Source organism: Phytophthora sojae (genome assembly GCF_000149755.1).
Source record: "Phytophthora sojae unplaced genomic scaffold PHYSOscaffold_5, whole genome shotgun sequence".
Taxonomy (NCBI): Eukaryota; Oomycota; class Peronosporomycetes; order Peronosporales; family Peronosporaceae; genus Phytophthora; species Phytophthora sojae.
The window spans coordinates 171,901-189,418 of NW_009258119.1; the positions used below are offsets into that span (position 1 = coordinate 171,901).

The following is a 17,518-nucleotide window of genomic DNA, read 5'->3' on the forward strand; positions in this document are numbered from 1 at the left end:
CGCCTCCCTGTTACGGTATTGCAGGTTAAACAGGGTATATTTTATTGTGCTTTGCTCCCATTCTGTCTAAACGAAGGCGTAAATCGTTTTGTATTTTAACTTCATCGTAACTCGTTGTTTTACCATAACCCAACAACGCTTATTTCGATGGTATTGGCTAATCACCAATACAAAAAAGGAAGTCATTGTTTCAGATGGTTTCACCAGCTAACTCTCCCCTGCACAAAATCATTGTGGGTAGGGAAGCGAGATTTAGCTTTGGGATTTACCATTACCGGTGCGGACACTCTGACGAGCACACCTACTCGGCCTATTCGCCGGAGTCCGTTGCGTCTGATGTGACCAGCTTGATGCAGAAGATCAGCGCCTCGGACCCAACTTGCAGCTTCGTGTTGCTGGGAGGTCCTCGAAGTAACGTCAGGGGGCCACTGTTAATTGCTTGCTGTGCATGGCGTGTGCATGACATCCACACCGCCCTTACCGAGGAGCGCGTAACAGCACACATGTACCCAAACACTGCTACATTTGGGAGGCAACATGCATGGATCATAAATTGTAATCAAAAGTGCTGCGATCCTACAGCAGTCACGGAGTCAAGCGAGGCTAGACGAGTGCAAAACGCCTCTCACTAATGCCGCCGAAAAGCGGCAAAATTAATAAGGGGTGCTTGCTAAACTGGAGCTGGCTGGCTGTATAGCCCTAACCGCATACATCATTTTGGCGCCATCCTCTTCGCTACAGTATATCAGAGCTGCTCGATATTCTGGACCCCCTATCTCGGGATTGGAGGACCGGTTTGCCAAAATCGCTGAAAACCACAATACAGTAACCTAGATGGCTGCTAACCATGGATGAGACAGAGACACACGCTAACAAACACTACCAAAGATGAAACCCCAGTGCCCGTTCGGTTGTATCATAGCGTGTTAGGGACAGTTCATACCTAAATAGGCGAAACCATGAAGGTAACAAGTGAAGCCTGGCCGGATTTCGTTGTTTTCGCATGAGCAATAGAAGTTACCATAGTGCTGTAAGTGTAATTAAGTACGGAAGCTCTGTAGCCCCACATGAGCACATGTACAATTAAATGGGTCTCAGCAAAGTAGATACCAATGTGGGGCGGGGACGGCATGAAAGCTTATGCGAATTTTCTGTTAATACAAGCTGGTTGGGGACGGTTGACGAGGATGTCGGACGTTCTCTTGCGCTATTCCAGCGTACACGGTGAACTCCTCTCGGCGGCTTTTCTGTGCCATGGGCGGCGCATATCTGTAGGTGCTAGGTGTTGCTCCGTCGTGCACAGTATTGGCAATGAGACGCAAGCACAACCCGAATAAGGTCCAGGAAGTGTCTGGTCAACTACGCAAGCTACAACAACTGAAATACTTACCTAATTACGATATTGTGCTTTTCGCCAATTCTGTCAGCCAATTAGGCTCAATAATTCAACGTCAAATATTAGAATAATCATTGAGTAAGCGGCTTGCCCTGTGATGCTCAAGCGGACAGCTCGACTAAAGCTTGATTTACACGGGAAATCGTGGATTGGCAGTAGCAAATGCGCCATTCCGACGATAATCAAAGCCTAAGCGACACTCGCCTTTTGCCATACCAGCTATGCCATGCTTCAGATCAAATTGCCGCTTTCGGTACACATTCTGGTAGTGCCCTTCCTTACCGCAATAATGACATTCCCCTTCCTTCCGCTTGTGTCCGCCACCATTATTACTCCCTCCATTACCGGTACTTGTCTTGGCTCCTCTGTACTGCTGACCGAAATTATTGTCCGTCTTCTGCTTCTTAGCCATGTGCAGGATCTTTCCACTGTCTTCCTCTTCATGGAAATTGTCACTGAGTCAACTAACGAGACCTCGCAGTCGCTGCCGACGCTGGAAGGTTGAAGTCGGCCATCAGTGCAATCATTCATGAGCGTGATGATTTTCGGTACACGAGTGCCGTTTTTCTAGTTGTGAGTGCCTAGAAGCATGGAACGAACACGCCGCTCGTCGTGTCGCTCACCATCAACACGATGTATTGATAGAAGGTAGTTGGAACACACCGATATATCCGGTCGATGCACATCTGCGACCCGGGGTTCCGAAGGAGCTCAAGGAGGCGAGGATGACCCCACCAAATAATTCGCCTCCAATGAAGATGCGGTGAATCTGAAAGAATTCAGCGTCGTTCCTGCGACAAGACGGGGGGGGGGGGGGGGGCGACGTCAATCATGCCGTGCATACTACCACCGAAAAGATGACGACGGGTGTGGTACCGCTTTGCATCACTTGGTACTTGCACCACGACATCGTTGTCCCGAACAAAAAAACTAGGCTCTGACCAACAGCTATATCTGCTGAGGAGAATGCGAGAGATGCAATAATGCCAATCGGTCGACCTTGTATGAACTGGCCTGTTGGAATATCTCTGGAATGATTGACGCCAACGTAGAGATCGTCAACAGGACCAACAACCCATTGGAGGCGTACAACAGAAGATTAGCCGACACTTTTGGCGATGCCCACCCCAGCTTGCTGGAGTTCGTGCAGGTGCTGAAAGAAGAAGCCATGTTTTAAATTGACTAACTATCCGACGTGCGCCACCGCCGGCAGCGCCCTCCTCAGCATGCTCCCGCATCCACGTACCCCACAGCCCCGCGCCTGCGCTGATTACTCGCTGCACTCTAAGGTATATGCACGCATCGTGCTACCATAACTCGGTAGTGTTACCGTGTTCTCTGGATGTTTTCCATCCTGGTCTCAGCTGTGTGAGCAGGTTCGAGCCGCGTTTCTCTCGGCGAACAACGAGTTCCGCCAGCGCTCGCGCTTCCTTGCCTGTAAGCAAGGGGAGCGCGAGCTGTACGCGTACGTACAGGAGATGCGCACGTTGACAGCCTCGCTGGTGGGGAACCCATTGTCGGAAGACGTCAAGATGACAGTCTTCGTGGACGGCCTGAAGGTCGGTTCTGCGCTCACGCAGTGCGCACCGCCACTATGGAGGGGGCGATAAAAGTACCCATCTTAAGCAAATTTCTTGGATTGCATCGTAACACTACCGAGTTATGGTAACTCGGTATTGTGGGTTCTACTCAAACTTTCCTCGTGCGGTTGCAACGAAACATTAAATTGTAACTCATGGTTAGAAAATATTTATTTGCTTATCCAACTAACTTGTAATGGTTTAAGTATTTCCCGGGCTAATCTTTTGGGCACTTTTGGGTACTTCGGGCAATCTTTTGGGCACGAATAAACCGAAGCCTGGATGATAAATGATCTAGCAACTTCAAGTACGTCGCGATGGTAACACGTGTAGGGTAAGCAGCGCCAAGCAACGGCAGGTCTGCCAACGTCCGGCAACGGCAACGTCCACACGAATCAAGTCTCAGTACTTCATGTAGATCATCTTCAACGCTGCAATGACGTATTATCTGGGTTGTCATGTTATCTTAAATAATCTTGTCGTCAAGTGAAGATGAATTCGAGTATTTCGTGATGGGGTTTTTGTAGCGCGCATACCCTAGTGTTCGAAACCATTGATTCGGTTCGAGTTGTAGCTGCATAGTACGCGTTTGTCTCAGCCTACTCCAGAGTGCAGGGCATCCCCAGCATGTAGAACGTCGTCGAAACTCACCCACACAATGCTTAGCCTCATCACCTCTACGTATTTAGAAGCATGCCTTCTAGCAGTTTCCCGTCATTTGAAAAACAACATGCTTGAGCAAGACAGAATACACCGCAGCTAGATGCATCGCTCTGAACTGGGTACTTCAGTCACTCCATGCTCACCGTTGGGGAGTAGGTTGAATCCTTGTCGTTGACTGCCAGGCTGCACAACAATGCAGCACCGTTTCGCGATTACCTGCTACATCGGCGCTTTTCGTGTGCATACAATCTCTAGGACCCAGTTTTGCAGTCCATAATGATCCCAAGGGTCTCAAGAGTGACTCGTGTTCCTAGCGGATCGCACAGCAACACTCTGACATCTCGTGGGGAGATTTGGACAGGCTCACCCGCTGAATTCAGCTCCACGATTTCGAAAATCCAATGCTTATTGAGGCCTGGTAGATAGGTAGAACGATATTTCTGTACAGTGCCTGAAAAGTATTTTATAATATATAGTAATGATATTATCCTACCTCATTTATTTATTATTACTGTATTAAAGTATCCAGTATTAATGATATTGAGCGTGATTTATTTTTTGTATGACATAGTTAGTTCTTCATGTTTTGAATGCATTGTGTACAAATACTTTTTCCAATGGTAATAGCAAGATCCAGTGTTTTCCGAGGGCGCATCTTGTTCAGTGGTTCCAGAAAGCGTTTCCGTCTACTTCAAGTGCAAGTACTATACCGGTACCCCGCCAGAAGGCTTTGAGTGGCTAAGGCAATCTCGTCAGCCACTTGAAGTAAAAGATCCCCGGCTATGACGCTGATTATCTCGCCCAGGCCAGCTCTAGGACCGGGAACCTACACTCCTACGGCTTCGTGAGCGTCAAAGTCGCGAACGTGTACCACTGGCTGGAGTGGGTGGCCGACCGCAACATGCCACTGTCCGAGGTGCACCACCCACTCGCGTGTTCGATGTCGCGTTTCAAGCCCACCTACTCCAATAAGCTGCGAGGGTACCTCGCTGCCACGACCAAGGCTGTCCAGTAGGCCATCGCTGCAGTGGCTCCGCCTGACGTTGGCGTCATGTTCGTGCTTTGGAGAGCATTACGTTGTTGTTTTCGTTGTCTTTTGGCTTAACAACGAGGTGCACTACGTGCTGTCGGCTGTAGCCCCTCGACCAAACGGCAGCGTCGTACTGTGCTTTCACTCGGAACATTTTTGGTATTGTTAGCCTATCAGTGGAGGGCGCTGTAGTTTCTCTGAAGTGACAATTGCGATAACAATCAGCGGATAGCTACGCTTCTCGGCGTCCCATTGGTGGGTTGTGGTTCCCATCACTTCAATCTGACGACAAAAAAACTTCTTTTTTTTTGCCGAGCACGACGACGTGGTTGGAGCGGTGTGCGAGCTGATGGCGGCGCAGCGCACCCCCAAGAACCGCGCCGAGCTTAGCCGACACCCGGGTCTGGTGCCGGTGAGGGCGAACGCAACGCGGTGGAGCCCGACGTTCACAATGCTGGAACGGTACGGGCGCATCCGCGATGAGATCAAGCGCGTGGGCGCCGTGTACGACCTGGTGTCTAAGCCAGCTACCCATCGCCGGATTATCGCGCTGACAGAGATTTTAACAGCATATGCAAGAAGCACCCTCAGCATGAGCGCCGTGCGCGTCCTCTTCGGCAAGATGGCGGAGATGTTCCCCATTACAAGTCCGTACATGTCACCGGATGCCGACATCGTTCATTCTCCGGTGTTTGAGAGCGCTGTTGTAAAGGTAATCATGTTGCGGGTGCTTTTTTATCCTAAAGTTGCTCTTAATACTAATGCTGCTGTATGATACACTAGATTGCTGGGAAGCGTGAGGCCGAGCTGTGGCACCGTTTGAGCTCAGCTCTGCGGCGAATGCACCCGCCGCCAGCACGCAGCGCTGCTTTGCTCCGATGATGTCCCTTCGGAAGCTGGGCCACGCTACAGCCTTCTCGTCAGGGCGATTCCATGGACCAGTAACTGCTGCGAGAGTCACTTCTCGCAGTGCAAGCTTGTGATGACGCCGCAGCGCTCGTCTCTCCTCCCTATTAACTTCGAGATGATCGCGGTTTTGGTACTGGGACGCCCACAGTCCAATGGGCATTGAAGTTGCTGATAATTAGTTGCGGTAATGGCAGCTCTAGCTCAATATATAAATACCTATTGTGCAGTTTTTTATTATTGATCTTTCACCATTTATTAAGTATCGTTGTAAGACTTGGGCATCCTTTGGTTTTTTGTAATGTCCGGGCACTGTTTCTGTCTTTCGACATCGGTTGATTCGGCAGTTTGAAAGCTATGTTGCGCACATCCACTGGGTCGACCATCGACCTTGTCTCGGTACGTACAAATATTTCGGACGAGTTCCGTGTATTTCCGATGATATTAAAAACTACAATCAGTGAGTGATCAAGGTTCCACATCATTTAACACGGGAAGTATTACTTATATTAAGAAGCCGCATACATTGCTCTCGATGAATGCTACTGGGATCGGATATGCTTCACTTTCTATGTTCTCTACGTAGTTTGTCCACCTCACCAGTCCACTTCCTAAACTGGTCAATATTTTTAGCAGGACGAGGAGTAGAGCATGAACGTACCAGGAATTGCGACCTGGGGGGGGCTTCTCAATTTTTTTCCATTGAGACGCACAGGAAGCCGATTAATAATCATGAACTCGGGTCAGGTCGGGATACATCTGCGCCTATAATAAACCATCTTCTAGGCTGATTGGGCAATCGCAGGAAACGTCGAAAATCCCGTGTCTGGCACTAATTTCTCCTACACATCGTGAAAGCGACTTTGCTGAATGCTTAAAAGTTGGGTAAAGCAAGAGTATCGATACCGCACGCTTGTTTCCTACTACCGGGAATACTCTTCGTGGATAGGTTGTATCTCTTTGCCATCACAGATCCCGCTGCATTGGCTAACGGGGGATCTTCTCTATCAGAACGGTTTGATAGATCAGACTCGCCTTGAGTTGGCTCTATTATTTCATCTTCGATATAATCAACTGCGGGGCTACTTTCAAGGCAAATCCCAGGTAGATGCGAGTCGTCATCCCGAAGCTCAACTGCTAATGGGACTAAATCCCATTCCGAACGCACAGGCTGTAGGTCGTTATCGTCACAACTGAAAATTGCTCGATCCGGGCTTGCAATATCGCTGGTATCTGATTCGAAACCGGTAGCATCATCATGTATGTGCTCGTTAAGATTCACTTCCCATTTCTTCGTAAAATCACTGAGGATTGACCTTAGATCCGCAAGGCGCTCGTAAAAACGATGGGAGGGCAAATGTTGCATGTCGGTCAGCACTGGGAATAATTCTGCTTGAAGGTTATTGTATTTCTCGCAGTTAGAGAGAACGGCTTGCTCAAACTTACGTGGCTGAGTTGCGCGAGATGTCCAATTGAGTTAGTCACCCCAGGATTTCTCAAAACGTAGCCACCAATTGAGTTGAAGAATTCTAGCAAGACCAATGCTTGATGCTGAAAAAATAACTTTCAAATACTTGAACATGCTGCATTTTCTCCGGAAAAGCTGTCTGATCTGACCACAACTAGACTCAATCCGATTGGTCGTGATGTTACCAGCAGTAAATCGTTGACGACGTCCATAGTTACTCCAGCGATCGCTGCAGTTATCCCAGCATCGGCGAAAGTACGCCAGGAAAGTGGGACTTATCTCCGAAACACGCTTTTCAAAAACTGCCAAGCGAGCGTTGTACCGGATGCATACATCAGTGAGCTCTTCGACATCATCACGTAGTTTTAAAGGCACAAAGTACCCTCGCCTACGAAGTATCTGGCGAATGTAGCGCAAAGCGTGAAATGGCACATAAAATACCGAGGCTTCTGGGAATTATGCTGACAATGCGGTCATCTCATCTCGGAGCACCAGTGGTTTGAATTTATGACACGTACCAAAATAAAACCTACGTTGTTAGTGTTGTGGGTCCAGTCTAGAACGAGTGTATCTAAGCAAGAATCTCTGAGCGACACTTTGAACGACAATACCTACTGTCAGATCCCAGTCACCTTGTATAAAAAGATATTGGTTGCCTTTGTGCACGAATACAGCAATTATAGTTTTAAGGTGATCCTCTGAGGTGGCGGATCCCAATTAGATTTCAAATCTGTTGTGGAGCGAATGCTATTGTGAACATGCCTATTTTGATCGCAAACCAATAGATTGACACCCTGATTTAGCTTGATCGATATGCACATCGACCGCGTCCTTGCGATACATATGGGAGTGTGTGTGTGCAGATTAGATGATCGAATTTTGGGAAACCAGTCGATATAGACGCGTTCGGAGCAGAATTCCCACCTTTTACTGGGCAATAGTGTAGTCTGGTGATGCATATGGATCGCAACCGATTTAAACCCTGATTTGTACTCTTGCATCAGGTGGGCGTTTTAGCCGGTTCTTACAATAACCCTAGCGTAATAAGAATGGATAAGCTCAACAATTCATAAAATGCCAAAGCTTCATCCATCAGATTAATATCTAGCGTACCTGTTTTCGCGATAAAAAATCTGTTATCTGCTTCATGTTATTTTTGATTTTCACAAACGCGCCGAGCTGATCCAGTATTTCGTCTGAGAAGATGGCTTTGCTCTTTGATAAGGGCTACGAACGACGCCTCGGTGAGGTTGTAGTTGTGGGAGCAGAACTGTAAATAATGCGTGTCGAAACGTGAGTTGAAGATACTATGATATCAGACATATTGTTGCTCAGTAAGACACGTAAATCAGCTGTAGTTTTCACAACCCATGTAGGCTCAGCTGTAGAATTTGGGTCTTGAAGGCTGGTACGACAGACCTCTGCCCCAAAAACTCCTTTGCACTCGCGATATCTCGACGCACGCGTTGCTCGCTTCCCTGTTCCACGCGAGGGCTACTTACATCCCAGAGTGCACATGTATTTCGGAAACGCAAGTTTTATTGCGGTGGCACTGTCCCAGTCTTGAACTTGGAATTCCATTTGTTGCACGAGTTGGAGTCACGAACTCGATAGCACATCAAATGCTTTTTTTGGAACTTGCTCCAAAATTCTTCTAGCTTTTCCCAAGTTAAAATTTCCTTACCCGACACGGAAGGAATTTCCCGGGAAATTTCTGTAGGGAGAAAATACAAGCAGCAGCATAAATTCAGTTAGATAGTACTGCATACTTGAAAAAGCTGCCTACCTCCTGCTTGACGGCTATGCCTACCCACGCCGCCACCAAAACCAGGCTTGACTACTTTATCACTGCTGTCTTCATCATTTGCATTGTCATCCTCGACGCGCTCTAATATTCAGTAAAACATTGTAAACAACCTAAACATGTGATTAATCATGAACGTTTGGACTTACGCCGCCTCTCGTCCCAGTTGGAGCCTAACATGTGCAGGTATATATTTAAGTATATATACAAGAATTAATACGGACCAAATGGATCATAACGCTTAACGTACCGGGCGTGTTCATTCCGGAGCGCGAACGTCGCGTTACCGAATCTGTAAAGCAGAGAAAGGGCACGGAACAAGGGAGGGGTCGGGGTGTGGGGGAGGAAGGAAGTGACAGGGAACTGGAGACTGGGACAGATAGAGCAAAGAGCACGAAGCAGAACGTTAGCCCCGTCACCACATTGTAGCACAAAGCATTCTATCAGCCTTCTAGGAACGAGCGAAATTCTAAATGAAGGAACACCGACAGTTGAAACGCCCTTTCCACGTAACAGATGAAACTTAAGTTACTGAGGTTGCAGACGTTGCCGAAGTTGCGGAAGTAGATATAGGTGATACCGCCTTTACTGGATTGCCGAATTCATCTGAACCTGTCGCTTGGAAGATTTATGAAGCGGTTCTACGTCTAAAAGTACCAACACCATTTCGAGCCTACTTCGCGGCACCGAAGTACTTAGAGAGTAGTTAAATTCATGGTACACCAAACATAAAAACGAAGATTATTCTCATTGATCTCGAAAATTCGGATTGAGCCTTATCTATTTTTGTTTCGAATATAGATACAATAAGACATTTAGATAGTGGTGCCTCTGCAAAGTGATAAAATATGGTCTCCCGAGGCTAACACAACAGAGAGAATTCTCTTTTTAGCGATACCGACGACAGCGACGCTCGCAACGTGTCTCCCGTCTACGGGGATCGTGACCCGAGTACGACAGCATGACGACGGCCCGTCTCTTTAGGTCGATGATGATAGTAGCTCTGGTGGAGATGGAAGCGACGACAACCCATGTAACGGGGTTACACGCACAAGTGGCTACAGTCACTTGTGACTCTAACAGATACGACGTCTGTTAGAGGTTCGAAGACTTTCTCGATCTTGGTGTACGTCACACCAAGAGTTACATACATTTGCGACCACCATGACGAGTGGTCCATAGAGACTTAGGAGTCCTATTGGTTGAAAGAAGCATCTTTCAGCCAATGAGCGACATGCATAACAGAGGAATTCTGCCCACCAGCCGTTGGCAGACTTCTAGCTTAGAATATTACATTTAGAGGAAGTCAGAAACATAAAACAAAAATAGCAGTTCTCATCTTTTACCAAACCCTGCTACTTGGAGTCTTTATCTTGTTTAAAGTATAGTCGTGGATCTCGAGTATACTTAACTCAAGTAAAAGAACCTGCGCTTCCTCATACACGTGCACATACGTGTAAGCCGTAGTAGTGACCCAAGGTAGGTCCACTGCACCTGGTAGCACTTTGTAGTCCGTCCAACGACCGACTACCTAAGTTCGTACGTCACGGCACGAACGCGGAGCAGAGAACCTTCCCATGGATACAGATGTGCCCATGGAAAGCTCCACCACGCCTGCAACTCATGTTGCACGCGCTGACTTCCCCCACCTGTCGGATCCATAGTGGGACTGTCAACATCCATTGGGGAGGCGGCTGTAGCTACGATGCCGCGTACGCTAACGCCAACAGAGCAACATGGTGTTGCTCTGGGTTTTATCCTGAAGGTGCAGCGCGATGCTGCTTTCTCTACCACGGTGGCGTCGGAGACGACACCGCTTGAGCAATCGTTGAAGCAAAACGTGAGCAACTATGTCGGAAGAGAGGGCGAGCCTCTCCTTCGTTGGCTTGTCGAACTCGACACTGCCATCGCGGCTCGACGTATCGGCGACCCGTTGTCCAAGGTTGCGTTCGCCATGTCATGTCTTGGCGGGCGAGCGAGAAGTTGGGCATATGGACGCCGAGTCTCTGATCCTACGTGCTTCAGCATTTCAAGGAGGAGCTCAAACAAGCGTTTGAGCCGCCGCAAAATGAGTTTTGGTCGAGGGCAGAGTTCCTCGACCTACAGCAGGGTAAGCATGATGTTCATGCATATGCGCAGAGAGCACGGTACTTGGTCTCGAACATTGTGACCACCCCGGTCGACGAGGCGACCAAGATCGTCCCGTTCATGAAAGGATGTAGGGATGGCTTGGATAAATTTGATTCGTCGGCTCGGGGAGCCGACGCACCCTCCGTAATGGAGTCTCCGCCAATGGATGGCGTCGAGGTATTAAAGTCGCGTCGGTTCCGGGCGCCGACGCTGCAAAAGGTAAGCGACATTTCGCGTCGACTCCGGGAGTCGACGCACCCTTCGTAACGAAGGGCTCCACCAATTACAGGCGTCGACGTGGAGATGACGTGTCGGCTCCGGAAGCCGACGCTGCAGGCAGTGCGGATAGTTGCAAATGTCCCGCACCGGAAAAACTTGCATGCTGTCGTGCAGCCGGGCTGCACGACGAAGCGCCGGGCGACCAAGCCGGGCTTAAAGTCGCTCGCCCGCGGGATGAACCCGCCGGCGATACTAAGGAAACACACCCGTCCACGCCTGGGCCTGGACGAGGTCAAGAATCATGCGGAGCCGGGCTCCGCAGGACAAGAAGACGGCGCATGCGGAGATCACTGCGCAAGTCTCGGCCGGGGGCCGAGCGCTACAAGGAATGTCTGCCGGGCAGACGGAAGCCGGACGTCGAGACGTTGAACGTCTTGGCGTGTACCTGTGCCTGGTTCCGGTACAGGGAATGGCTCGCTAATCCTCCGACGCAAGCGTCGGAGTTGACTTCGCTTCCAGGTATGAGCAGGAAGCGCTTCGCGCGTGACTTGCATGATGGACGCATTGAGCAGATCTGCATTCTCTCGGATGCCGAGAGGACGAAGAGCGAGAGTGAGGAACTGAGGCAGTTCTTCATGGAAACACCACTGAGAGCGAGGCCATCCTCAGTGCGAAGACGAACTAGGGGTGCTTTGAAGAGCAGAGCTGGGACTCGCTGAAGTCGAGTCCCTTCTACAAGATTCTACTGGAGCTCGAGGACGTGCTTCCGGAAGAGATCCGCGCGGAGCTTCCGCAGGACAAGGGCATTCAGCACGGGATTGATCTCGTGCCGGGCACGAAGTACTGTGTCACGCGGCAGTGGCCACTGCCGCGAGAGCAAGTCAAGGCTATCGACGCCTTCTTTGAGAGTCGTTAAAAAGCTGGACAAGTGCGGGAATCGAAGTGCTCCGACGTTCTGTGTCAAGAAGCCACAGGGCGGCTGGCGCATCGTTCATGCGTACAACAAGCTGAACGATGCGACGATACCGGCGCAGACCCCGATACCGCGAAAAGATGCTATCATCGATTCGATGGTCAAGAGCACTATATACAGTGCTTTTGATCTGCTTGATGGGTTCTATCAGATCTTCATTCGTGAGAGCGATATCCCGCTCACGGCTTGTGAGCACGCCAAGCGACATGTTCTGGAAGTGGCTAGTGATGCCACAGGGTCTGAAGAAAGCCGCTGCAACCTTCAACAGGTGCGTGAGGTACTTGTTGCGCTCGGTGCGCGACTTCGCACCGAGCTACTTCGACGAAGTGTTCGTCCACAGCCGTGCTGCGGACGGGATGAGCGACGTCGGGATACACAAGGTGCATCTCCGAAAGCTGCTTGCGTAAGCATAAGCTCTACGCAAACCTGAAGAAGTGTATCTTCGGGGCGAGCGAGATATTCGTGCTCGGGGATCTCGTTGGGAAGAATGGTGTCCGCCCTGACCCTGATCAATGATTGGCCGACGCCGTCGAACGTCAAGGAACTGCAGCAGTTCCTTGGCTTGGCCACGTACTTATGTAAGTACGTGAAGGACTATGTGGGCACGATACGCCCGCTGTCACAGCTCCTGAAGAAGGACGCCGAGTGGGTTTGGACTGCTGAGTGTCAGCAGGCATTCGATGCAGTCAAGCAGGGCTTGACTGATGCGCTAATCTCGGCAGTGGCGGACCAAGATCGTCCATTCGACGTTGTATCTGACGCATCCGACTTCGCAATCGGATGTGCGTTGATGCAGCACGATCGCGAGAGCCGTGATCGTGTCGTCTACTACCAATCGCGCCAGCTGAAGCGGGCTGAGCGCAACTACCGGTGCATGACAAGGAACGCCTGGCCATGAAGTATGCACTCGCGAAGTTCCGAGTGTACTTACTCGGAAGCAAACCGTTCGCTGTCTATACGGACCTCGCGTCGCTGCGGACTGCTGTGAAGTCTCCGCACATCTCGCAACGGATGGCGAGATAGCTCTCGTTCTTCGCGGAGTATAACTTCCGGGTTAAGTACAAACCCGAAAGGCTCAATGTAGTGGCCGACGCGATATCGCGTCGACCCGACTATGCTACGAATGATGCCGACGTCAATGCCATTGGTGCCATGCGATCGAGTTCCCACGTCATCGTTGATGGACAACGTGAAGGCCGCGTACGCGCGCGACGCGGACACGAATCTCTTGCTGGCCTACGGCTCTTCGCCTTCTGACCAAGCTCGTCAGAAGCTGCCGAAACACCTTCGTGCTAGTGCACACCGCTATCGGGTGCACGATGTGTTACTACTCTACAGTGCAGTCGCCGGCAACGCGGACCGCGTTGTCGTGCCCAATGACCATGACCTGCGACTCAGGAACATGTACGAGTATCACGATGCACCGACTGCGGGGCATCCGGGCCGTGAGAAGACATACCTTCTTCTTACGCGAGGCTTCTACTGGACCCACCAGTATAAATGGGTGCGCAAGTACGTCCGTGCTTGCGAGGTTTGTCAACGTGTGAAGCCTGCGCCCTTCGCGCAGGCTCCCTTGCAGTCACTTCTAACTCCACGGGAGTGTTGGCAGTCCATGTCTTTGGATTTCGTGTTCGGTCTTCCCCCGGACAGCCAGGGGGTACGGGCGTTGTAGTCTTTGTTGACCGCTTCAGCAAGATGGTACATCTTGCTGCGGTACCCGCTGAAGTGACTGCGAAACAGACGGCGCGTCTGTTCGTTGACATGGTGTTCAAACACCATGGCATGCCGATCGACATTGTGTCGGATCGAGACCCGCGCTTCACTGCGCACCTTTGGCAAGAAGGGTTTACACTTCTGGGGAGTCAACTTTCGATGTCGACTGCAGACCATCCGCAGACGGACGGGCAGACCAAGCGCGTGAACTGCGTGCTCGTAGACGTGCTTAAGAGCTACGCTCACTCGTTCCAACACTGGAGCGAGTGCCTGCCGACGGCGGAGTTCGCCATCAACAACTCGGTGCATGCCTCGACCGGGCATACACCCTTCTACGTGAATGCCATGAGGCACTCAAGCCTCCCGAGTCTACTCGGGATGGTGGCTCCTTCCTTGAGTGGGGGAGGAGCTCCGACTGCACCGCAGCAACCGCAAAATGCCGCTGACACTTGCATAGTGTCAGCCGCGACCACGCTCAAGAAGAAGAACGCGTCTGTGTAGGGCACAGACGCCGACAAGCGCACGAAGAACGTGTCTGTGCGGGGCACAGACACCAACAAGAAGAAGAAGAGCGTGTCTGTGCAGGGCACAGATACCACGAAGACCAACGCAGAGGCAGGGCCTACTGCTGGAAGCGAGAAGAACGAGTTCAGCTAGGACACAATTACATTCGTGCAGCGAAGACAAGCCGTCATTCGGTTTGTCCAAGACACTATTGAAGCTTCTGGCGACCGGCAGAAGCTGAATGCAGACAATGTTGGCAGGGGCAACACTAATGAATTCGAGAAGGGTTCATTAGTCTTGTTAGCTACTTAAAACTTACCTAAACATGTAGTGTCCGGCTTAGGAGCAAGCAAGCTTGCTCCGCGCTTCATCGGTCCGTACGGCAACGCCTACACTATGAACATACCGTCTAGTATGCGCCTTCATCCGACGTTCTACGTCGGACGGCTGAAGCCATACCTGCAGCATGAGCTACCTAGCTCGGCTGAACCGAAGCAGAAGATTCGGTGGAAGCCATCATCCCCTTCAGCGCGAAGTCACGCTGGAGCGGCAGGTCCAGCTGGAGGTCCAGCCCGGCCGGGACGATCGAGGCAGTCTGGGAGACCGTCGCAAAGTAAGGAAGCTCCAGAGCGCCGAACGCAGCGCTCTGTAACTGCTCCACGACCGGAACTCGGTCGTGGGGAGACGCGAGATCAGAGTCAACACCAAGTTGACCACACACGGGGCGTGTTTCCACCACCACCGCCACCAATTCGTGACGCACACGACTCAACTCAATGGATAGTTGGGCGTATTGTTGGTCACAGAATCCCGAGAACGAACAGGCAACCGGTTCGTTTTCGTATCCGTTGGAGAGGATTCCCTCCCGACCAGAATACATGGGAGGCGCGGAACGTCTTGCTCGAAGACGTTCCGTACATGGTGAGGGCGTACGAAGCCCACCATGCGCTACACATTGGAAAGTAATGCGAACACTGTTGTTAACAACAGCGCCCGAAGACACTTCGAGGGCAGATTGTGGTGCCTGCCTCCGTGGCAGCGACGCGCTTCGCACGCTGTCGCGCATGATACGCAGCAACAGAGATGTTCCCCGCTGCTGCGCCAGGGGTCGTCAACTTCAAGGGTCTCGTTACGGAACGAGCGCGCTCTCTTCAACGTCACGCATTGACTAAGCGGTCAATGGTGGTTGTTGTGCCGGGACCGGCACGTCAAACCTTGACGGGGGGATGGTGTAACGGGGTTACACGCACGAGTGGCTACAGTTACTCTAACATATGCGATGTCTGTTAGAGGTTTGAACACTTCCTCGACCCTGGTGTAAGGTACATCAATGGTTACATGCATTTACGACCACCACGACGGGTGGTCCATACACATTTAGGATTCCTATTGGCTGAAAGCAGCATCTTTAAGCCAACGAGCGACATGCATAGCCGTAGAAATCTGCCAACCAGCCGTTGGTAGACTTCTAGCGTAGAATATTACATTCAGATGAAGTCATAAACAAGTCATAAACATAAAACAAATTAGCAGTTCTCATTTTAACCAAAAAACACTATTTGGATAGTTTATTTAGATTAATCTATACTCGGGGGCCCGAGTATAATTAACTCTATATTAAACTAAGCTATTCTTCCTCATACACGTGCGCACACGTGTAAGCTGTTGCAGTGAGCCAAGGTAGGCCCACTACACTACTCCTAATTTAGGGGGCTGCTCGCACCCCCGGGCGGAATCGCACCGCGCGAGCAAAAGAGCAGAATTCCGAGCTAAGGTTTACACGGCGATAAGGGCAAGTGCAAGAGCAATTCGACCGACAAGGCTCCAAGAACTGACCAAGGGTTCGTACGACACGGGTGTGAGCGTAATGTAGACAGTCACCTCGGAGGTTCGCGTCACATCGACCGCCTGCCTTCAACAATGTCCTCGCTAGTGAGGTTGAGGGTCACTTTCCAGGCTGTGTTTTCGCCGCTCACAGGATTTCACCCACGGCAGCTCGCCCTGGCAGTGGTCGGCATACTGGACGCTAAGCGGTGACGGAAGCTCGAGGCACGCACGAGGCCACCTAGGCAACCTCCTGCACGTCGGATTGTCATGCGAGCCATGTACGTTGCGCTAGTACTCGTACTCTCTCACTGCTATGCGTTGTTATCTTCCAAACTAGTCCATTCACATTGCACGCATTTATTTGGGGGTTGGCCTCGACGACCCGGCTCTCCGGTCGACGCTGTCATCCTGCAGTTTCGACGAGCTGACTCCTATCGACCTGGATCCCCGAGTCCAGCGTAACATCTGAATGGACTACTTTCTTGCCCCATGACATGTACGTGAAAGGAAATGATCGAAGTGTTTTCTATAATTACATATCGTGGGCATGTTTTACAGGAGTACGATACCGTATATGAGCTCTCATAATTCAGAGCTTTCTCATAATTTATAGCGGAGAGATAGTGCAGTTTTGACAGAACATGGCCATTTTTGGCATGAAAATCCAAAAGTCAGCATAAAGGGGTGGAATGGTGCAAAACCAAAATACAACAACGCAACTTAAAGGTTATGGGGTATGAATTGTGAGCGCTCATATACGGTAACAGTGAAGTGTGTGAGCCAACCGCGACTCGTTTTGTAAAAGCCCCACTACCTGTGAATGGTTCAAACCAGCGCGCTCGCATGCTTGGTTTCCTCCTTCGTACCATCACTGTAAGAAAGAGGGGCAAGTGGACTTGATTAGCCTTGAGGGTTAGCCTCGATGGAGTCTCGCATATTTATCTATCCTACCACGGCACAAAACCTTATGAAAGGGGTAAAACCCGTCCTAACGCAGGACTCCTACGTAATTAATCAAGTCCCTAAAAAAATTCTTCGCAGCGCTGGCTGCTCGGGGACTCTGAGCTCTCAGGGGAAGAAACGACGAGTGGCTGGCTGGCTCTTCGTTCTTCTCCGGTTCGGAAACCCACGGTTCGGGCGTGTGGTTCACACCACTCGTACCTAACCGACCTCTTTCCTCCTTCGTGCCATCACTGTGCGAAAGATGGGCAAGTGGACTTCAAAAGCCTTGAGGGTTAGCCTCGATGGAGCCTCCCCCCGAGTGGAGCAAGGGTGTTTCGCGACACTCCCATGACGAGGCCTTGA

The 17,518-nt window shown here is 50.7% G+C and overlaps 2 protein-coding genes across 2 annotated transcripts; one reads left to right on the top strand and one right to left on the bottom strand.

Moving 5' to 3' along the window:
• Positions 1–5,120: 5,120 nt before the first annotated feature.
• On the top strand, positions 5,121–5,741 carry PHYSODRAFT_507731 (hypothetical protein; the record flags this gene model as incomplete). The annotated part of the gene is made up of 2 exons (XM_009529882.1): positions 5,121–5,396; positions 5,526–5,741. The coding sequence occupies 2 exons, from the start codon at positions 5,121–5,123 to the stop codon at positions 5,739–5,741; spliced, it is 492 nt and encodes a 163-aa protein (XP_009528177.1).
• A 1,407-nt stretch (positions 5,742–7,148) lies between these two features.
• PHYSODRAFT_415769 (hypothetical protein) lies at positions 7,149–7,310 on the bottom strand (the record flags this gene model as incomplete). Its single annotated transcript, XM_009529883.1, has 1 exon — positions 7,149–7,310. A coding segment is annotated over one exon (162 nt), but the record flags the coding sequence as incomplete, so codon positions are not given.
• Positions 7,311–17,518: the final 10,208 nt, after the last annotated feature.